At 43.3% G+C, this 23,643-nt stretch overlaps 1 protein-coding gene across 2 annotated transcripts in view; it reads left to right on the forward strand.

Annotated features, from left to right (window-relative positions):
* SORCS1 (sortilin related VPS10 domain containing receptor 1) overlaps window positions 1–23,643 on the forward strand; it is a 384,379-nt gene that overhangs the window by 324,972 nt on the left and 35,764 nt on the right. For both annotated transcript variants that reach the window (XM_067537229.1, XM_067537228.1), the window contains exons 15-18: window positions 321–438; window positions 1,911–2,041; window positions 9,869–9,982; window positions 11,737–11,908. In XM_067537229.1, the coding sequence (XP_067393330.1) occupies window positions 321–438; window positions 1,911–2,041; window positions 9,869–9,982; window positions 11,737–11,908 (535 nt within the window). The remainder of the gene's footprint in view (window positions 1–320; window positions 439–1,910; window positions 2,042–9,868; window positions 9,983–11,736; window positions 11,909–23,643) is intronic.

A 23,643-nucleotide genomic window follows, 5' to 3' on the forward strand; every position in this document is an offset into this window, starting at 1 on the left:
GAGGAGTGTGGCCGCGACATCCGGGGCAGTAGCTTGAGCTCGCTGCTCACGTACATACCCGAGGGTCAGTTGGCATTGTGCTTAGACGGCCAGCCTGAACCACCATCCTCTCGCTGTGGCTACACTGTCGTTTTTAGGTGCTGGCTCAAGCAGAGCTGGCCTGGTTATGTCTGCCCGAGCTGGGGAAATCACACTTCCTAGCTACAGATTAGCTGTGTACCCTTGGACCCGTCTGAAAATGTTACCCTAGGTTAATTCCGTACCTGGTAACTCGGAGGCTGCATCTGAACGTGTGAACTCTTCCTTGCTATGCTCTGTAGGGTGTTTGGACACTTCAGCCATCGCTCCGAATGGCAGCTGGTGAAAGTGGACTACAAGTCCATTTTTGACAGGAGATGTGCAGAAGAGGACTACCGGCCGTGGCAGCTCCATAGCCAGGTAAGAAGCAGGAAGGCGGGATATGAGTTGAGGTCTTGATGATTCTGAAGCTGAACACTGGTGTGAAGACCAAGCTCTTTCCCTGCTAACTTGGGGGCTCAGAGTCACTCGGATGAAATTATTACTGGCCTGTAATAGTTCATTTCGATTATACACTGGCTTCAAGCTGCAGTCTACTGGCTGGTTCCATCTCTAATTGATACAAGTCAGGAAGAAGCAGGTGTTCCAAGCTGTATTTGAACACCAGCAAGCCTGGTTCATGTAGTCGTGGAGGTTCAGATCCTTGAAAATACATAGACCTCTAGCTGCCAGTAAAATCAATGGGAGTTAGGCACCTAAATATCTTTGGGGAACTGGGCCCTCAAGTATATTTCCTAGCTCATGACGCTTTCTACATGGTGTTTTCTATTCTGTAGATTAGAATACACTGTGGTCGAGTGGTCTATTGAAGTCAATAAAGCTGAACTCATTTACACAATCAGAGAATATGGCATATCTATTTGTAACTTCTTGGGAAAGGGCTTAAGAAGTAATATACAATTAAAGTGAGCTGGGCTTAGATTGACTGTTTCAGTGAGAGACAAATGCAACACTAAAATCCCAATTATGGGTCATCTCCTTTGAAGTCAATGAAGCAACACCATTTTTGTTCTGCCTTTTGTTTACATGAGCCAGACAATGCTCCTTTTTTCCTCTAGCAATTCAGACAGGAGTAAAATATAACAAGCCAGATGAATGTATTTTGTTTTTGTCTGTCTCTGCTTGCATAAGCTAAAAAGCCAAGGAATGCACAATACGTCTTCAATAACATCTGCTTCTGAGCATGCAAAACTGTTCATGGAAGACTGCCCCATATTCCTGCCTTTAGATTTGGTTCCTATTGAGAGTGCAAGTTTGAGCCTTCTCTTCTCTGATTTCCCTAGAGAGAAAATATTTTGTAGAGTGCTTGGGTCATTTGTACAAGTGTTTGAGTTCAGTGCATAACTTACAATACTCTAAAGCCTGTTTTAGAAATGTATGGAGTAGATTTACATAAAAACAAATTACAGTGTTTAATGGAGTTGGTGAGGAAAAATAGAAGACTAAGGATATGGACTAGTTCTGACTCTTCAGTGTCTCAGAGATCAGAGGGATTGGTCAGTCTGTGCTGCCAGGTGGTACAGTATCTGAGGTATAAATCAGATCTGATCCTCAAATCCAAACTTTGGGTTCAAACACCCCTGGACTTTGGGTAAAGTTTGGTCCAGATCTAGATACACATATTAACTAATAGGACCAGATTATCTCCTGGTGAACATTCAGGCAGCCCTATGGCTTCACCTGTGGTTGCTGCTCCACTATCCCAAGAGAGAATGTGGCCCATAGGATCATCGCCTTAATGCAGTAGCCACAACAGGTAATAATGTACCAAATTGGGGTGCTAAAAATAATAATGAGGGTGTAAGGATAGACTGTTGTGCTTTTGTTTCCAGGGAGAAGCGTGCATTATGGGAGCAAAAAGGATCTACCGGAAACGCAAATCGGAGAAGAAGTGCATGCAGGGAAAATATGCTGGGGCCATGGCATCGGAACCGTGCGTTTGCACAGAGGCAGACTTTGATTGGTGAGCAGTGCAGATGGGATACATATGAGGGGCGTGCTTCTGCTCATGCCAAGAAGATGCTCACTTGATCTGCATACAAACGGTTAGGCTTGCAGATAGACAGAGGAGCATGTCTGGGCAGGTATGTAGATAGATCGCCCCCTGCTGGTGCAGAGATAGAGGAACAGTCCAGGAAAAGAGTGATTCAAGGAGGTCTGCTGGAAGAGGCAGCATTAACCTCCTCTAAAGAAATTTGTCAGGATCACCATTTGCAAAGGCTCCAACAGGCATACTCTGAATTGACATAGCCACCAGCTGTTTAGCTCCTGTCCCTAGCCTGTGCAGCACTGCAGACTTCAGGGGCTGAACTGACTGGCTCTAAACTCCTCTGCAGAGAGGCTATTTTGTGCTGCCTGCCCCCAGCTCACCACTGGTGCCCTTTCCATCGCTGGAGGCCCTCCACGGGCATGTTGCAAATTCGCCCCACAAGCTGTACCATGGTCTCTAAGAGGTCCAATTACCATTTTGCAGCCTTGTTGTATGTGTTGCTCCAAGGAAATGATGATTTTTACTTGTTTTTGTCCTTTTCCTTATCCTATTTCTGTTGATTTTTTTTTTTCGGCATAAAAACAGCCAGCCAGTAAAGGCCAAGACAAACATGCATAAAAACAACTAGGGCCAGAAATTAACTCTGCAGGTGTAACTCAAACCCTGATAAGCTGCTTTTACCATCTGAGCCTCAAAGAGCACAGTCCCCCAAAGGGGTTTGTGGCAGGACTGTAGGGATTCTGGAATACAGGGCAGTGTAATAAAATATAACAGAGACGAGGTTCTCCGTGTGTGAAAGAGAAAGTAAAACCCTCTTGTCCGAAACACGACAAGGTACATTCAGCGGAGCTGGGCGCTATCGTTAGCTATTTTTGTCTGGATAGGTCTTCCCAGGACAAATTGGGATTGGGGCTGCCTCACATCCCATTGAACTTCATCAGATGTTAAGTATATTTCTGCATCTTGCGGTTCCTTGCATAGCTTGGCATTTCATGCACATTGAGCTCCTGATTCTGAGGTTCCCCCCCCCCCCCCCCTTATATCACTCTGGCAGTGTAAAGAAGACAGGAACCAGCCAGATCTTCCCACTGGGGAATATCATGAGTTTAAGGGGGATTCCCTGGGTGGGGTAGGACCAGTGGAATGGCTTTATCTGCCCCCCCTCCAACACAGGGGTGTGCCAAGAGCATGCTCAGGCTAAAGAGGAGTTTAGGGGATGACTGGGATGTGTCCAGGGCTCCAGTTACTCTGGATTGCTGTGTGTCTGTCAGGGACCAGAACAACCAAGGTTTAGTCAGAATAGCTCCTGGGGTTTACAAACTGTTATTTACTGTGGACAGAGGGAGTCAGTACTGTTGAAAATCTCTTTAAAAAAAACCCAGGTGTTTTCTCTTTTTTCATTGTTTATTTCCTTAAGACTGAATCAGTGTGTTTTATTAGTTGTCTTTCCTTTAAACTGAAAATCTGGGGCTCTAGGCACGGCACTGCATTGTAGGAGTAGGAGCAATGTGATGACATTTACAAGAGGAAAAAATCATATTTCTTCTACATTTACTTAAAGAAAATTAATACCGGAGAAAATTTCCTGAGAGAGAGAGAGAGAGAGAGAGATCTGCTAGATTTGGGGTAGTCTCCCAAGGAACTGTTGAAGCATTGGAAGCTCCAGCTTGCTTTTCAGAGATGATCAGCTCCCACAAATCCCACTGAAATCAGTGGCAGTAAATGCTGCTCGGTACCATTTGATAATCAGGCCAGGACCCCGGTAGACGTTTAAAATCTCATCTGCACAAAATACTATTAAAAATACAGATGGGAACAATGCTGTGCTGACTGCTGACAGGAGTAGCTCAGGTAGGAGGACTTTCCGAGTGCTAATGATTGATGACTTTGTTGTAGCACAGATAATACAAACACACTGTCACTGGGGCAGATATCGCAGTCCCCTCCTAGTCTCCCCTTTTTCTTTCTCTCCCCTTTTTTGATTCATTCACTATCTGGAACTGGATTTTGATCCCTTTTGGTATCCGCACCCTGGACTGTCCCTAGGAAAAGTCTGGCTCTGCAGCAATAACCACAAAAGTCCACTCCATTTGTTTTCATTTTAATATAAAAAGTCACTTAGTTTTAACTAGATTTCCCAGAGAAGACTGGGAAGCCAAACGGAAAGAAATGAGGTTACCAACTAAAAGCAAGACTTGATTTGGAGGAAAGAGGTGGCATCAGGACAGCAATTCAGCTGTTTCCACTGGTCCTCTGGCCCCTTTTTTGTGTGCTAACAAAGGTAAAGCCATTTCCTGTGTTGCCCAACATGTTCAATAATTGCTTTGATGAGCCCTGAACCTGGACTTCTCTTTCACCTGATTCTGCTTAAATCCACTGGGGGACATGGTTCAAGGTAAATGAAGGGAACGACCTTTGTTTAAGCAGTCAATTTTCTGCAGAGCTCTTCCACATAATAGGAAGGAATGCCTCAGTCATTCTGTCTCCTAATTCTGAACACTGCTCTGCATGCCTGCCTCTCACCTTCAGGTTCCCTAATTTTGACCCTTTGACCCTCACACCTGTTCCTGTTTTTTCATTTGTTGTCCTCCCTACTTAGTCGAGTCCCGGGATCAGTAGCTCCTCCTCTTAGGCTGCGGGAGGGGCCTTTAGCAAGCCCACCCACTTCCCAGAACCCAATAGCACCTTGCTGGGACAGAAGCAGATTAAGTGCTAGGAGCTGACCGTTGTGTACACTCCCATCAAGTAAGAATCCAGGGGATTATTATTATCACAATATAACTGCTTTGGGGCAGTGTAAAGAAACATCCACTGCGGACTGGGGCCCTGTTGACCTCGATGCTATAGATTTCAGCCAGCACCATTAAAATTAATGAGCGGGTTTTTTACCTTGACTTGAATGGTTGCAGGATCCAGTCCTGTACAGACATCTAACAAAAAGACAGTTTCTGCCCCAAAGTGTATAAGTAATTTCTCTCTGTTTTGTGCCCAGGTTGCTATACTGAGTCAAGGGACAATCTTGTCTTTAGTGTCTAAAATTATGTGTGTGTGTGTGTGTGTGTGTCTTCCCCAACCAAAGCAACAAATACACACTCATAAAATAAACGAAGGCTTTATAAAGCTTCTCGCCTAGGAATCTCATCGAATTTGTGGATATTTGCAATCTGTATCTAACCAAGTATAGAGAACTACTGGACAAGGGTAGATTTGCTGGTTGTTTTCCACTCATCAAGGCTGAACAATTTTAGGAGTAACTTCAGACTTTTAACATCTGGGCATGTGAGCTCTCTTGATAAGGAACCTCACCTGTAACTAGCTAAAGAAGAAAACATCAGGGTACAAAGGTAAAGCTGCAGGTACTTCTAATTTCTTGCATGGTCTGTGACTCACAGCCAGAGGGCAATAGTGCTTCAGAAATGAGGTAGGAACGGAAGCTGAGTGCAGGCCTAAAGCCAAATCTTCCTAGCAACTGCCTAGAAATTAGATTGCACTTATTCATTTGGGTAAATGGATTATACAGTTACTCGCATGTTATTAAAGCACTACCTTACCTGTTTTCCTGGCATTTTACTCCTTTTTACCGCATGAATAGCAGTATCTCCCCTGCGGCAACACCTGTAGTCACAGAAAGAAATCCTTGTTTGGATCCATTTTTTGGTCAACTAGCTTCGGGCCAGTTTCTGTTCCCCTTACTTCAGTTCAGTAGCCCTTCATGCCATCAGTACTTCTGCTGGGCCTGATTCCCATTTACACGAAGGGGTTTAAGCTGTCTGCAGTTACTTTAAAATATGAATGTTTCTGGAGTTTGCTTGGGCACTCTAACAAGGCTCGTCCCTGTGGTTGCAGCTGCAGTATCTGAGGTTAGGTGCACCACATTTAGATGAACTGAACAAGTCCTAATTAATTGATAGGTATGAAACTAATAGGGTTCTATAGATCTTAAAGAGTGTGTATAGAAATGATACTGAACACTGTAGAACTAGATAGAAAATTCTCTCTCTTCTGTAGATTATTTTAAACCATTCAGTAAGGGTTTATTAACAGATGTATTACTTAGGCACTCGGGGCCAGGTTTTTAAAGGTGTTTTGGTGCCTAAAGATGTGGATAGGCACCTAGTGGGATTTTTAGACGGCGCCTAAATGCCTTTAAAAATCTTCATATTGTAAGGGGTGGCAGTATAAAACCCTTACGACAGAATTAGATCTCCATTCTAAAGGTTGCTTTACAAATTCTGTTGTAAGGTTACTAATTTCTATTCAGTTCTGTAGGACTTTTCCACAAAGAAGTTTAGCTTGGTGAGCCCCATGGAATTAAAGATGCCTGTATCCACAGCTACCTTGGCTGTGTGCTGCTTAGTGGATGAAAAGTTTGTAAGGTTTGAAGGTCAAAAGGCAGGTGGCATTTTCAATTTTTGACAGTACTGACCTATATTGTTAAGGTGAGCTGGTTAGTATGGAGGAGGTCCTGGGTTCACGCATGAAGATGTTTCCTGATTATGGATGAGGTGAGTACAGTAGTCCATGCGCAGGGTTATTGTTGTCTTATTGAGACTCTAGGTGGACAGTTCCATCTGTTGCAATGACAGATGTGTTAATAGTTTCTTCTTCTTATGTGGCATCTTTGAACTGGAGATTTGTAACTCTGGTAGCTCATTCTGTACGATCCTCTGCTAATCTGTTTGTGGATGTATAGTCTTTTTGAACCACCCAGGATATCACATCATCCACCCAAGAGTGTCTTTAATTGCCTCGTGTTCTTCTGCCATCAAGTTTCTCTGCCAGTGCCTATAAACATCCATCACCCACTGAACATCTTTCTGTGCTGAGATAGCATTATGTAAACTTTATTCCCCCTTAAATTATAGCTACTTATGGTATCTATAACCTTAAATCCACTTTGCAGAGTTGTTTGTCCTTTTTGTCTGAGAAATCTAAAATATTTTTAGATTTACTACTGTTCTTTGACCAGAGATAGCTAGATTGCTGGGATCTATAATTATGCTTCTACTGACACTGCAAATTAGGAGTGATTTCAGTTAAGCCAGTGGAGATGACTACTTTAAAACCAGTATAATTGAGAGCAGAATCGGGTCTCTAATATTCATAAAATAATCCCGTTTAATATGTGCTGCATCATTATTGATGGGCACTTCAGCTCTCTCACCTATGCTGATCTGAGCCTGGCATAAAATGTAGCCGGTCTAAACACCCAATGTCTGGCAATGATGCTGCTAGTTGATTGCAGTCCATCCCTGATGCATCCCCATATTCAGATTTCAGTAGACTAGATCATGCTACGGTGATCCAATTGATGCTAACGCTTGTCGTTTGCAACAAAGCCGGTTGTGCAAATCGTAGACAGCAATTTGTTCCCATCCTCGGTGCTCTGTGTGCATCAGACAGTAGCCAAGAAATTCATTAGCTTCCAAGTCTGCAGAAGAGAGAGAGAGGTGCTGGTGCATCCCTAGAGAGATATGGAAGAGCAGTTTATGTCATTTACTAGTATGATATTTCTGTATGTCCAAGCCAGCACAGACTTACAAAGCTAAAAAAATCACTGTAGAACTTCTATACTTAGGAAATCTATTTCTGCTACGGAACATATTTCACTCTCTGACTTTGAGAATATGATCCAAAGAGCCAAACCTAGTTAATTCAGATTTAGTCTATCTAGATGTCTGGATACAGTACCCAAATGATTTCAGCAGTAATCAAGCTTGTAGCATGTGTGTGTATGCGTGGTATGAAATTACAGATCAATATTGTTGGATTAAATTGGACTTCAGATGCTGATCCTCTCTGGGCAGATTTCACTGTTTTGTTTTTCACCTAACTGATTACAGACATGCTGTGCATGGACTGTTACAGCTTTTTAATTATATTGACACACGATAACTCAGGAATGTAGCATTTTAACGTGGTGACAATTGAATAATGTAGGAAAGAGGTCCTGTTTGTACAGAAATATTTGTTGTCTCTAGGCAAATGAAAATCGTTTTACTTCTCATTATAGAATATTTTTCATAGCCCTGGTGTCCTCCTTCCAGTAAGGATGATTATAGGAGCACATGGCAGCCTGGCAATCCTGGCTTAAACTTCCAAAGCAATTAAGCAATAGTCAGTCACTGATATGTTAGTAACTCGGCTCATGAAAATTGAATTATAAAAACGAAGGATGGAAAAGATCGTTTTAGTTCAGCTAGTCCGTCACTTGATGATTCCAGGACTGTTTCCTTGAGTATATTCTCAATTGCTTTGTAAATCCAATTTCAAGTATCCCAAGCAATGGGGCTTCCAATGCATCCCTCAAGAACACTATTCCATAGTCAAATAGACCCCAGTAAGATGTTTTTTCTGATATTTGGTCTAAATTTTCCTTTGGCTAATTTCATTCTTTTACTCTCAGTTGTATCCTCTTAGACTCCCCTGCATTGTTGCTTCTCTAGGTGAAAAAAAGGAAGAGATGGCTTCAGGAATAGAGCTGATTGCAATGTTTCAAGTTTTCAAATTTTGACAGCAAATCTTGCTGGAATTCCAACAAAAAATATTGTAAATTGTTCATGACATTTTCTCCCCTTTTTTTTCTGAACTAGCTCTAGAACTGTTAGATATTGTTTATATTTCAAAATTTTGATTAAATTCAAACTTTCAAAAGTCAGCATTTTGACATCAAAGCATGGGAAAGGTTTACACAATGTTTGCTATTTTTTGATCTAGCTCTGCTTTGGAATGAGAAACAAAACAGCCTCTTTACTGGGACACCATCTGGGGTCCAGTTACAGGAAGAACTCGCTGGCTCTCTTTATATACAATCCCAGAAGTTTCCGCTTCCTGTGTCTCCTATCCAGCCTCCTTTCCTTCAAGGTCTTAACTCCCATCCAAGCCCATCATCCATTATCAAACACAGCTCCTCTAAGCAGTTTCTCCTCCTTGAGGTTGTTGTTATGGGACCAGTATCTTCAACAGAATGGCATTTTAGAACAAGAGATCTGCTAAGAAGACAATGTTCCAAAAAAAAAAAAAGAAAAAAAGAAGGCAACCAAGATCATTGTGATACTAATATTCCCCATTGTAACACCATAATGCAACTGGTTGAATATGGCACCTAAGCAGGACTCTGTACAGAGCCAGTGTCTCAACGGCATTCCAGTTACAGTCCAAAGGGACTATTAAAAGCAAGAAATAATTACCATTTTCCACCAGCTCAATCCTGTTCTGCCTTCTGACACACACATTATCAATAGCTTCTCCTTTTCCAAACTAATGCAGAAATGAAAAAAGGAGCCTTTTCTCTTCCATACCAAATCCTGCATGGGAGTTTGTCCCTCTAGAAAGCTTTGTCAGGGCTGTAAAATTTGCTTTAGGCCTTATGTGACATTATGTCCTAAACCGTCAGTTTGGATTAAGGTATCCCATTTCTAAAGCATCACAGAGTCAGCACCAATCGAAAATTGCTTTGAGTTCTGGGATATGCTGGGATCTGTCTGTACCCAGGAAGCAATTCTAGACCCAGGAGTCAGTGTAGGCCTGCCATTTACCAGTCTAAGATTTTATAAACCACTAGGACTAGAAGCAAAAAAGCTGTTCTGTTCTTGCTTACATTGGCCTTAATCCAGATTAATTCCACTGAACTCAAAAGCAAGAACTGAATCAGACCCAGGTGCTGTATTTATTATATCATTTGAAAGCTGAAAATGCAGGAAAGGGACCCAGAGTGATAGACCTGAATACGTACTAGTGAGAATGAGTTAATGACTGATTTCTCTGTGAATGAAATTCTTTCTTTTTATGTTAAAACAGTGATTATGGATATGAGCGTCACAGCAATGGCCAGTGTCTACCGGCGTTTTGGTATAACCCGTCGTCTTTGTCAAAAGACTGTAGCTTTGGACAGAGTTATCTCAACAGCACTGGGTAAGTGGACTTACAGAAGATGATTTAACAAATCTAACCTTGCTGCTCTCAGCTCCAAAGCATCTGCAGGCTGTCATCCCAGAGTCGTTGGAAGCCTATTTTTCTTGCAACACAGGGTCCAATTCAAAGCCGATTAAGGTAGTGGGAGTTTTTTCATTGACTTCTTTAGTGGGCTTTGGATCAGGCCCACAATTCTCTATTTTGTTTGTTTTTGTTTTATTTTGTTATTTAAACTTGCTCTGGAAAAAGTGATGCTACAAGGGAACTGTAGAGTATGGGACAAATCTGTGGGCTTATTCAACATCCATTGAAATAAATGCAAAGACTTCCATTGACTTCAGTGGAATTTGGATCAGGCCCTAAATCCTGAAGAAAATCCAAATGATTGCAACTAAGAGTGGGTTACATGCTAAAGGAAGGCAGTAAGAGTTGGGTCTAAATTTGAAGAAAGAGAATAATAAGTGGAGAACCCTTGAGAAGCTCTGAGTACTCCCTGCCCATCTGTGGTCCCACTGAAATCAATGGGAGTTGCAGCTGTCAAGTCTGAATTGCATTTGTATGTACAAAGTGCTCAAAACATGTAAACAGGACTTAAAACTATAAATACTCAACCTCTCATATGATCACAAACTGTTCAAATGGGTCCAAGGATCAGGCCCATTTTCTTCAGCACTGATAAATACATTGATGCCATGTTTATGGCTCCATGAACACAATCTGCCTTAGAACAGCAAAGTCCTCTCCCTAGAATGTGGTGACAACCCCGAAAATCCACTTAAAAGAGAAAAACTAAAGGGAGACAAGTTGGGGTTAACAATGGCATCTTACAAGGGAAAGGACCAAGTTTTCTCAAGAGGTTTACAGTGTATTGTGTATTAGATAAACACAGCTCTGCTGCACTCAACAGACTAGCCCTAGAATAATAATATAACTAATATCTTTCTACAGCTGTCTGCATCCAAAAATCCCAAAGCACTTTTCATGGGGCCAGATCTTGCTGTCCAGCAGCTTTAACCAAGTCCTTCTAAATTCTCTGATCTCCAGCTGCCATATCATACTGTACACTCTCAGCATCCAGTGCAAGACAGAGCAACCTTCAGGCTGCTCTAACTTGTGTCTGGATCCAAACTATAACATATAATGTGTGGTCTTAAAATCGTCCGCACACAAACACTCTCCTGAGCTGTGTTCAGCTATAGCTCAGGTTCTGAATCAAGAAGTTTAGAAAGTTGGATAGTGGTAGAACAGAGAACTACGAATCCAGGCTCTTGGATTCTAATCCTGGCTTTGCCAGCGATTCACTCTGTGACTTCTTGATAATATCCTTTACCTATATGTCAAATGGATCTACTGAGACCTAACACACCTCACTGCAGTGATCCAAGGCGTAATTAACGTCTTTGAAACGCTCGGAGATCCGCAGGCGAAAGGTGGTAAAAAATGCAAGGCTGGATGATTAGGGAGAAATGTCTCATGCCCCACTGAGAAGCAGAAAGCTCTGGGGCGCCAGACAGCAGCGGTTTAATAGTGCCTAGCAAAACTATGCAAGAGTTTAGGGAAGCAATGAAGGAGAATACTGTATCCAGCTGGAAATGCAATATTATATGCTGCTTGTGCACTGTAGACATGGAAGGATTTATAAGCCAATTTGCTCCCAGCCTCACCAACCTGAGGCAAATTTGAAACTTCTCGTGCCTGGTTTGAACCTGTGATCCCTACGTCACCGCCTTACACACACCTCTCTCTCCTTGCAGATACAGGAAGGTTGTGTCCAATAACTGCACAGATGGCGTGAGAGAACAGTACACGGCGAAACCGCAGCAGTGTCCCGGCAAGGCCCCCCGAGGGCTGCGTATCGTCACCTCGGATGGCAAACTGACTGCAGAACAAGGGCACAACGTGACTCTCGTGGTGCAGTTGGAAGAGGTACAGTCTATTTTTATGTGGCCGCCTTGGGCATTCTTTAGTCTGAATCATGCAAGAGGAAGCTTGCAAAGCAGTTAAGAGCTGAGACACTGGAGTAGGGGAGTAAATCCACTAAACGATGTGTCTTAGTCTGAATGAGCCATGGAAGGCGATAAGTGACATAAGGTGATGATGGGACACAGAGTTTGTCTCCATGCATCAGCCACTGTCCGGAACCAGAACCTCACATCCAAACCACTTCAGGTTTCAAAGGGGGTGCAGATTTGGATCAGGATGCCAGCCTGTCCCCCTTGGTTTGCATTTCCAGCAGGATCTGAAACTGAAAGATGGACGGGTCCTTGGTTCCAATTAGACGTTGCTGCAATTCACCGCAAGGTGGCTGAAATCTCACACACAGGTCTGATCTCATGAGATTCCCACCATTGGAGATGGCTGGATGTTTCCACCATTTAGGTATTTAAGGCTGAAAAGATGTCAAGATTTCATCACGATGGAGTCCAACCCTGAATGTGAACCCTAGCCCTCATTCATCCTCCACTAGACCAAGGGTGGTCTTAAAGTCATCTGCGCGCACACACACACCCTCCTGAGCTGTGTTCAGTTGTAGCTCAGATTCTGGAATTTAAAGTTTACAAAGTGGTCTAAGAACTAGAAATCCACGCTCTTGGATTCTAATCCTGGCCCTGCCACTGGCTCCTCTGTGACTTCTTGATGATATCACTTACCTATATGTAAATGGATTGTATATACCCAACGTACCACCCTACAGTGATTCAAGGCTTAATAAATGTGTTTGAAAAGCTCTGAGATCCTCAGGTGAAAGGAGTTAATAAAAATACCCTCAGTGCATCTCTAATCTGCAGGTACGTTTCACCTATCCTGTTTCCTCTTGCATCTAAGATATTTTATTAAGTCGTTGGGGAGAATCTATGAAATCTCTTCTCCTATTTTCTCTGCTCCCCCTTCCCTTGTCTCATTTGGTTTCCTTTGCCATTTGGCAGGTATGTCCTAAACACTGATATGTGTTTGCACAAAAACACACAATGCATGCCAGTTTACAGGGACTAACTTGGATCTCCATGTTGGTGGCTTTTGATTCTTTCTGTGGTGATCTCCTCTCAGATATAATGAGGAAAAGCCAAGACTGTTGGCATCTGTGGTTAAAAGTTGTAGGTGCAGCCTAAGGGTTTACAGAACCTTTTCCTTCTCTGAACAGACTCGCACACTGATTTGTAAAGGAAGAAGCATATAACAAACGTGATTTGCTTTGGTGCATCTGTTCCAGAGGGGTAGCCGTGTTAGTCTGTATATGTGCTCCGCAGAGGCGGACGGTTCGTATTTTGGGATCTCGGTGATGGGAAGGAACAACTGGACAAAGGAATACCCAAACAAGGATTTATTTAGCCACAATAGTTAGTGTTATCTGAGCAGCAACAACACTTAGCAATCAGTACCTGAGGGCCCATGAGTGCTAAGGCTACAGACTGAGGGGTATTACGAGTACGCCCCAATCTACTCAAGCGGGAAAGAAGGCGCTTACCAGCACGAGAGTGGGGAGGCCCATTCTCCATCCTATAAGCGAGTTGCAACCAGGGAGCCGACTCACCCGGGCATCCACTAGTACATCCACGGATCCACGGAGAGCCTCAACAGGGCGGGTCCTGGGAACTCCTAATATACTCCTCTTTCCTTAAGCCTTACAATCAGCTTTACCCAGCACCAGGTGACGTGTATCTCAACCCACATGGGGATTGGACCTTAACACTTGTTTTTCATTAGTTAATTGGCCATTAGCTAAGGGCTTTTTGCAATAGAGTGATGTCAATGGTTTATCACTAAAGTTGCTGATTTTGCTGCTGAAGCTGCTAATTTTCTGCTGACCCTGTGGTCAGCTGGCTTCTATATTCATCTCAAGGATATTTCCAGACCCAGAGACAGATCCTCTTATCCCTTACAAGTCTGGCTCTTGAGAGGTCTAACCCTTGCTCATAAGCCTGCTGCCACTTCTAGGGCCTACCTCTTGCCATGCTAAGCTGACCTCGCATTACAATATTCTTCTGCTCCTTACAGTATACAGCAAAAACAACCAGAGTCCTGTAGCACCTTAAAGACTAACAAATTTCTGTGGGCATAAGCTTCAATGGGCTGCAACCCACTTCATCAGATGCATGAAGTGGAAATCACAGATAGGAGGTATAAACTTGACACAAACAGACTGGGTCTGAACAGGGACTTGGAATGGTTCTCTCATTGCAAGAAGTAATTGTCACTGTTCAAACATTCTCACCTCCTAATCAATGGTTGTGAATAGGCCTCTTCCACCCTAACTGAATTGACTTCGTTAGCACCTGCCCTCCCCATTGTTGTTCCTTACCCTTGGATGTATATATACACCTCCTATCTGTGATTTCCACTTCATGCATCTGACGAAGTGGGTTGCAGCCCATGAAAGCTTATGCCCGCAGGAATTTGTTAGTCTTTGAGGTGCTGCAGGACTCTCCTTGTTTTTGGTACATCTGAATTTTCATTCTCTCAAAAAGAATGTACATAACTATTCAAAATGTTGACAAAACAAGAAAACTCACCTCCCTTGTTTTTCCCCATTTTCCACTGAAAAGGGGGTTTAATGGAAACAAAAAAGAGAAAGCATTAATTGAAAATCCAAAACCAAAAAAAAAAAATTCTGTTTTCAATTTTATACATTGAAATATTGGGGAATTAAAAAAAAACAACAAAAAAACAGGCATTTTGTGTCAAAAACAAAATGTTGTGGGAAATGTCAACAGGTTCCACCTATCACTGATACTCTCTCCAAAAATGCTAGACACATGAGCTGCGAAATGAGCCTTAATCATTTGGCTGCCGGAATGGAAGGAAAAACCCAGCTCTCAGCCCAACCAGCTACAGTTGCTTTGGGTTTCCCTAATGCAGAAAGAAACAATGAAATGTTTCTTGTACGGGGACATGGGAGCTCCTGTCACCTGCAAACTTATTTTCAGTTGTTCACCACTGACATAAGTGGTGCAGCTATCAAAAGGAGATGATAGGGTTACTTTAAAGCCTCCTGAAAAGTGCTTTCAGTAGATCTGGCCATGTGTGAGGAGCCTTTTAATCTTTGGCCTTGTCTATAGACACACATTGTACTGTATAGTGGGATAGCTGAAGCAGTGCAACCTTCCTAGTGTGGATGCAGTTATGCTGGTATAAAGGTTATCATACTGGTATAGCTTATTCCCATATCTTTAGGTGGTATAAGGCACCTTTTAGGCAGTACAGGTATTGTAGGTATTGTACCCATTTAACTATTTTCTGTAAAAATCACATCCCTGATGAAAAGAGTTAAATAGGTACCAAAACTGTACATAGGCCAAGCCTTAGATCCATTTCCTTCCAATGCAGTTGAGAGATAGGTATCAAAAACAAGAGCGTTCTCTGGTTGAGCTCTTCACTTCAGAGGAAGACATCAGGCATGTCACAATGGGCTAGATAATGTGTGTGTACATGTGTGATTTTGCTTGAGGACATGTGAATTATTGTTCAGAGAGTCACATTGCTCGGTTCCAGAGCTGATTGTCAGTGATTTTAATGACTAAGCTATCTGGGATGGACCAGTTTCTTCACTTGTGACACTCTTACCACTCTTGGGAGGTAAAAGACAGAGAGAGACCACTTTAGAAAACTGCTGCTTTAGAGCATAGAGATAGTCATCCCATGTACTGTCACTTTCCGGCTCTCAGGGGTCATACTCATGTTCCATTTGACTCAAGAGGACCATCAGTGGGGTGGAAAAGCTATGAAGCTGTCGAGTAAAGGAAAGATACAGCTGTTAATTTTCTAAGACGAGTTGCCTTCTCTAAGGAACACGCTGAGACCGACAGTGGAAGAGAGGAGAATTTAGGATGCAAGCTCATGGATGTCCTTGAGAAATCAATCCATCTCATAGGTTAATCCGACAGCAAAAGAAGAGGAAGGAAAGAGCAAATGCTAGTAGCGAAGAGCTAGATGTCTCCACAGAAGCACGTGATGAGACTCAAGGAAAAGTCTCATAGCACTTGGTCTTGTTATCCTCACTGTGATGATCAGACTCAGCGCTGTGGACTATGACTTTCTGATGCTGTAACAATGTCAGTGGGGGATGGATGAAGAGGAACAAAGAAAAGCAATTCAAAAGCAGCCAGTGATCATGTGGGGCATGGAGAGAGGAATATTGGGGAACCACTGGTGAAGCACTGACAGTCACTGAGCTAGTAAAGAGATGGGAAAACCCCCAAAGATCTGACTCTTCTTCCCAAGGTCTGGGAGCAAGGTTTCTGGTCTGCCAGCTGATGGAAATCGCTAGAGCACTTTATTGGTGTCAGTGAAGCTATGCTGATTTCCACCAGGTGAGGATCTAACCCCATTCCTTGTTCCTGTGATGGGGCAGATGACCCCACATTGGCAACAAGAGGGTTAATGAGAGTCTCTGTATCCAGTTGGCCCCATCCCACCACAGCTGTTGCAAATGTCAGGGAGAGGGAGTTAACAGGAGGAGATCTAGCCCGGTTGGCTGGCTAGGAAGTAGCTGTGATTCTCCAGATGTGAGAGATGACAGGTTGAGGAGAGAATTAACTGATTCTTGGGCTGGAGGAGCCCCTGCTAGAAGGAACGACCAGACCCCAGTGGATGAGTGGAAGCACAGACTGTTTGGAGAAAAGCCCTGAATAGAAGGATGGGGTCCTTCGTTGGACGACCCTGTTGCGAGTTGGATTTTTGGTCCTGATTTCCTTTGGCCCTTAATAACCCAGATGGGGTAGGACTGAAGTTTGCCGTGGCTGGAAGGCCAAAGCATTGCTACCTTGGATCTGTCAGAGAGAGCAGCTTACCACCAGAGACTTGCAGCTGGGTGAGTCATGCCCTGATGGGACTCACGGGGAAACTGCAGAGGCAATCCAGTCCCAAAGCCATTTTCCTGAGTGTTCTTATTTCCAATAGGGCAAAGAAGATCTATTTGGTCTTACGGTTAAGTCATTGGAATAGGACTCAGGTGATCTGACATGGATTTCCTGTGTGACCTTGGGCAAGTCACTTAACCTTTCTTGGTCTCGGTTCACCATCTGTAAAATGGAGATGATGATGCGTCCTATCTCACACCCTTCATGTTTCTTCTATTTTGATTGTAAATTCTTCAGGTCAGGGATTGTCTCTCACTATGTGAATATACAGCATCTAGCCCTCCCTAGACTTCCCTTCGGACTGCTCTGGTCTGCTGTAATAGTACTAATAAATAACAACAAATGGAGTATTCTAGGACCTTGTACTTCTGAGCTGCCTGCCTCAAAGGCTGAGTGTTCATACCACTGACAATTTCCATTCAGTTTTCCTGCTCTCTGTCTGAAATTGGTTGAGATGAGTTTAGCCTTCCAAGGTTTGTAATAATTTATGTGCCCAAAGTAAAGATGCCAGGATGGCCGATCATGGAAGGATATTTATTTTATGATTGGAAACTGTCACGGAGTGGTTATGTTTCCAGTTCCAAGGCTAGTTATACTCTGAAAAGTGACTATGTACAAATGAAACCACCTTCCTCCACACATTTTCTTCCTACCGTCAGCATGTCTGGTGTGGTGTCGTATCTGTTTATATTACTAACAAAACCACAGTAAATTCCGGCTAATGCAGAGTGCAAAGAAGAGTTGGATTCTCTTCTGCCTTGTGTAGCAGTGACAGAATTGTTATTAACTTCTATTGGCATTAGCTGTTTTTACTGGAGATGATGAGAGGTTGCTGGGAAAAATCAGAAAATTTTGTCAAAAATTTTGCGTTGCAATTTCATGCATTTAAAAAAAAATACTGTGGCCAGTTCTAGTGATGAACCAGTGCAACAGACTTCAAATCCTTGGTACCCTATAGGATGAATTCTACTTAATAACACTGAGACACTGTACAGTACACAATTTATTCTGACGGGACATATGGGATCTAGAGTGGCAGAAAGAACATAGTTTGCTTTTTGGATATCCTAGGCTGCGTTTGCAGAGTTGACAATTAAAGCAGTCATTATTTGACTTATATAATAGGCCAATTTGATGTGAACTTCATGGAGAGAGAGAAAGAGTATATGTGGAAACCCAGAATATTGCTCTCAGGGTCACTTTTCTGATGATAACAACACTTTTAAAGTACAGATAAATACAAAAACAAACAAACCCCTGCTCTTAAAGAAGTTCAAAGAGTTCCACAATAAACATCATTATTAATCGTTGGCCTTAGGGTATAATTCAGCAAAGCGCTTAAGCTTGCACTTAAAGATAAGCATGTGTTTTCCTGATTTTGAATGGTCTTGTTTAAAGTTAAGCATATGCTTTATGATTTACTGAACTGGAGTCATATTAAAGAGCATTCTTGAGACACGTATGCACAGGAAGCCAGTGGAAATGTCTTCCATAAAGAGTCCCACGGAAATGTCTTCAAGGACACATTTTTTGATGCAAGTAGAAAAGTGCCGTGGGGGAAAATGGGTGAATCTGCATAAAGACTGTGTAAAGCACATTTTAAAAACATTCATTCCAGGAAGACAATCCAACAGAAGCGGTGTCTGCCTGTTGCAGTGGATAATTAAATCCGTTTTAAACATCTGTAAGGAAAAAGAGACACAAGCCAATGCATAATTGAAGACTTTTAAATTAAATCTGAGGCATGGGACTTAAAATTAAAAACTCTGAGCTGTATCTCATTGTTTTAATACTTCAATTTACATACAAAGACTAGCACTTAATACGGAAAATTCATGATTACACCCTTCAGGGTGAAATTTAAATCGGAAGCTGGAAGGCTGCATCCTTATTAGATTGATTGGAATGGGCCATAATCTCACATATTCCAAAATTCTAATGGCAGCATAAAAGTAATCAAAGTGTAATAATATTTTGCAAACAGCACGGCATGTTGCTAACAAACCCTGAAGTGTAAAGATTTAGAGAGCTTACTGAAAGCATTAGGTCCCGTGTTTGTTCTAGATTCTTGCAAGAAATAGGTAAGTTTGGTGTGGAAAAAGGACACTATTATACATGTGTTTAAACCCCAAAATGTGGGGCCCTTTTTAAACACTAGAATGACTTTGAAAACTTCATAATTTTTTCATTTCGAAGTGCTCTTATTTTTTAATGGTCTGGTAGTCAAGACACTGGTCTGGAACTTGGGAGATCTAGATTTAACTCCTAGCTCTGCCACAGGCTTCATAGAGATCAGTAGATCTACTTGTGTGCTTAAAGCTAAGCGGATGCTTAAGTGCCTTGCTGGATCAGAGCCTATGTCAGGTTTGCAATGTACCATCTGAAGGTCACACCACACCTTGTAGATAACACATGCATTAAATCAGATTAGCAATGCCAACTAAAAGGACTACTGTTTTCCTGGCCATTGTAACAGGTGTCTGCCTGCCTCAGTGTGATTAATATATAGGGACTGAATTTACTGGACCTAACCTTAGCACATTACAATTTCTGGCCATGCTTTCTAAGAGAGTTTTCATTACAGAGCTCTCGTGGTGGAGTTGGAAGATGCTGCTCATTCAAGAAGTTGGACTTGGGTCAGTGCTGATTTCACTGATGCCCATGTGCGAAGCCACAGGAGAAGTCCACTTGGCTCATTGCCTGCTTTCCCTGGGGTTCTGCAGAGCCGTATAATCTATCACTGCACTGTCAGCATTCTGAGTACAAGCTGGCAAAGGCAGGAGGCGAGGATAGAGCAAGAAGGGTTGGGAGGGCTGGGTGGGGTTTTTTTCGGTGCAGAGTGTCAGGGATGAGGGCCTGCAACAGAGCCAGTTTCTGGGCAGCCTCACAAGCTCAGCTGGCCTGGAGGTTGCCTGACTGGTTAAACCGTGGTCCTCCTGATTGATCGGCAGAGTCAGGAGACCCGCTCTTAAACCCAGCAGCAGTTCAGCAGCTGATAAATGCATTTTCCCACAGCCAAGAGAGCTCCAGCTTGTTCCAGTCTTGGCCCCAGCCTCGCCCCTGCCCTGCCTCATGCCACATAACCTGGTTCTGACCCTGGGCTCTGATTTCTGACTTCAGCTCTGCAGGGCCAGATTAACTCCCCTGTGGGCCCGAGGCTATTAGCTTCGGTGAGGCCCCTGTATAGAAGTCTTCTTCCTAATTTAAAACAAAATGAACACAATTGTGGCATCGAGGCTATTAACGCGATACTAAACTTGCCTTTTAATTATCATAAAGCCGTTCTGTGGTTACATTTCAGTCTTAAAACATGCAGAACAGGGGTCGGCAACCTATGGCATGCCCGCCGAACGTGGCACGCGAGATGATTTTGAGTGGCACGCACACTCACTCTGGCCCCACATCATGTGGGAGAGGGGTCGGGGGGAAATGGGCAGGGCCAGGAGCTGGGAGCAGCCGTCGCGCTCCTGGCCAGGGTGCTGGGCCCATGTCATGTGTGGTGGGCAGGAGCTGCTACTGCATGGTACGGCTTGGGGCCAGGAGCGGCTCCTGGCCAGGGTGCTGGGCCCACGGCATACAGGAGAGGGGCGTAGGGGGAAAGGGTGTGGATTTATTTTTGCAGGGCCCCCCTTAGCCCAGAGCCCTGGGCCACAGCCCCTAAGGCCCCTGCGTTAATCCGACCCGGCAGCTCTGACCATTGGCTGTGGCATCTGGCTCCATCTCTGATCTTAGGCTGTGGTTCCTGGCTACTGCTCCAACTGTCTGCTCTGAGCACCAGGCATGGCCACACAGGTCCTGGTCATTGACATAAGGACATTTCATATTTTTGCAAAAGTCTCTCTTGATAATACTGCTGCTAGCAAACTGCTCTTTGGAGCTGCTTATATACGGCAGTATGGGTTTGCCGTAGGTCTTTTTTTTTTTTTTTTACCCTGGGGAAAAGGGATTCAATTTTTATCTACCTGTTATTTCTTACAGAATGGCTCCATCTCTGTTTTTACTGGGCAGAGATAAATCAGCGCAACAACTCACATGCTGTTTGTTTATTTGTTCCCCCTTCCTAAACTAAACATTTTAAATGGCAGCTTTGTAAAATATGGCCCTTTCAGAAATGTGTTACACCCTGCATCTTACTTAATGGAGAAATGCATTTCCAGTTCAAAGGGCTTTAAAAACCCAGGAAAGGCCAAGAGAGGTCTTGTTATGAAAGAGACTGGGAAAGCGGCAGCTGGCGACCTTCCCCAATTCGATTTTAAAGAGACGTCTCTCTCAGCATCTTTTCTCTGGGGGGAGCTTTGAGAAAGGGAAGTCAGAATCCCACTTGCCTAGAAGGGGTTTCCTCCTCCTGTGGCGAGTGCAGACTAGATTTGATGGCCACACTGGAGTTAACGGAGGAGGAACGTCGGATGTTAGAAAAGTAAACCCTCGTCTAACACTTCAGATAAATCCAGCCGAGACCAGGCTGTTTATGGGCTTCTTAAATGTCCCTCTTTACCTTCTCCAGCCCTCAGACAGCCATGCCTCAACTTCCCCTGGAGGGACCCTAAGCTGATCTAACTGACTCTGCTTCTTGACCCCATCAAGGTGGCGTTACACCACTTGGACTGCTCCTCCCCTGCCTCCCACTTTGTGTGGCAATCAACCCTGTGCAAAGGGAGTGCGGAATGACTGCCCATTGCCTCGTCTTGTGAAAGACCCGCTCAGCAAAGCACTTAAGCAAATGATTAACTTCAAGCATCTGCTTAAGTCACATTGATAGTAATGGATCTTCATAGATTTTTAAAGCCATAAGGGACCATTGTGATCATCTAGACTGACCTCCTGCATAACACAGGCCAGAAGAACCTCACCCAGTAATTCCTGTATCTCGCCCAGTAATTCCTACATTCAGGAAGAACCTAAGCATGAGCTTAAAGTGAAGTACATGCTTAAGATCTTTGCTGAATCAACCTTTATTCCATTACTTATTTCTCAACCAATCTTCTCAAGCATAGTAACATCTCACTGAGGACTATATACATTGCCGAGTTAACTACCAACACTCTGTCTGTACTACAGTCTGTGCTGGCATAGACTCCTAGGTTAGACACTGCACACACCAATAGAAGACACAGCATACTTCCGACATAGCTACACCACCTCCCTGAATGACATTACCTACATAGACAGAAGCCCTCTTTGGCCAGCGTAGCTCTATCTACTCTGGGGGTTTTGTCAGCATTGTTATTTTGCTAGGGATGTGTTTTCTTCACACCCTTGACCGACATAACTATGGTAATATAAGTTTTATGTGTAGACCAGGCCTAAAACAAACATATTCAAGGACTTGTCTACACATGAAAGTTAATCTGGAATAAAGTAGGGAATAAGGTATTTAAAGTGGGTTAGCTATGCCTGATTAACAATTTCTGATTAGCTCCAGGTATGGACGCTTGTATTCCGGAATAAGGGCATCCACAAATGGAGTTAATCAGCAATAGCTATTACAGAATAAGCCCTTAGATCTAGCTCAGAACACCGGCAGCTCTTCTTAACATGTGAGATCATAAGAACGGCCAGACTGGGTCAGACCAATGGTCCATCTAGCCCAGTATCCTGTCCTCTGACAGTGGCCAGTGCCAGATGCTTCAGAGGGAATGAACAGAACAGGGTAGTTATCAAGAGATCCATCCCCTGTAGTGCAGTCCCAGCTTCTAGTAGTCAGAGCATGGGGTTGTGTCCCTGACCATCTTGGCTAACAGTCACTGATGGACCTATCCTCCATGAACTCATCTCGTTCTTTTTTGAACCCAGTTATACTTTTGGTCTTCACAGCATCCCCTGGCGGCAACTGCCACAGGTCGACTGCATTGTGTGAAGAAGTATTTCAATATGTTAGTTGTAAACCTGCTGCCTATTAATTTTATTGGGGGATCACTGGTTCTTGTGTTATGTGCAGTGGTAAATAACACTTTTGCCACACAATTCATGATTTTATAGACCTCCCCTTCTTAGTCGTCTCTTTTTGAAGATGAACTGTCCAAGTCCTTTTAATCTCTCCTCAGATGGAAGTTTCCATACCTCTAATCATTTTGGTTGCCTTTCTCTGTACTTTTTCCTATTCTGATACATCTTTTTTGAGATGGGGCAACCAGAACTGTATATAGTATTCAAGGTATGGATTTATAAAGTGATATTATGATATTTTCTGTCTTATTTTCTATCCCTTTCCTAATGGTTCCTAACATGCTGTTAGTTATTTTTGACTGCCACTGCATATTGAACAGGTGTTTTCAGAGACTTATCCACAATGACTCCAAGATCTGTCTTCATTGGTAAGAGCTAATTGAGACCCCATCACTTTGCACGTATAGAGAGAGAACCCTTTGTTGTTGTTTGTTTTTTATCTAGTCACTTATATTGTCCTTGCCATCAAAGTATCTCAGCAGCTCACAATCAATGATTTTATCCTCGTAGTCCCCATAGAAGATAGAGCAATGCTATTATGCCCAGAAAGGAAGATTAAGTGAGTTGTGCCTAGTGACACAGGAAGTCAAGGTGAGCCAGGAATGAGATACAGAAGTCCCAGTCCACAAGACCATCCTTTCTCTCCTATCTTCAAACCTGATTCCTCCAAAATAGGGGAGCAGAATTTTACTGACCTTGGCGCTTCTGACCCCAGAGCCCTGAAAATAAAATCTTTGAGCTGAGAACAAGTGTGAGGGATTCAGCTCAAAATGTCATTTTATTCTCTCTCCCCACCCCACCAACTTAAAACAAAACACAGCCAAAAAAATTAGACATACCTGAAAACAGGTGCCTCTG

This window comes from Emydura macquarii, unplaced genomic scaffold (genome assembly GCF_026122565.2).
Source record: "Emydura macquarii macquarii isolate MOO-44397 ecotype Brisbane River unplaced genomic scaffold, CSIRO-AGI_Emac_v2 contig_3692, whole genome shotgun sequence".
Classification (NCBI taxonomy): domain Eukaryota; kingdom Metazoa; phylum Chordata; order Testudines; family Chelidae; genus Emydura; species Emydura macquarii.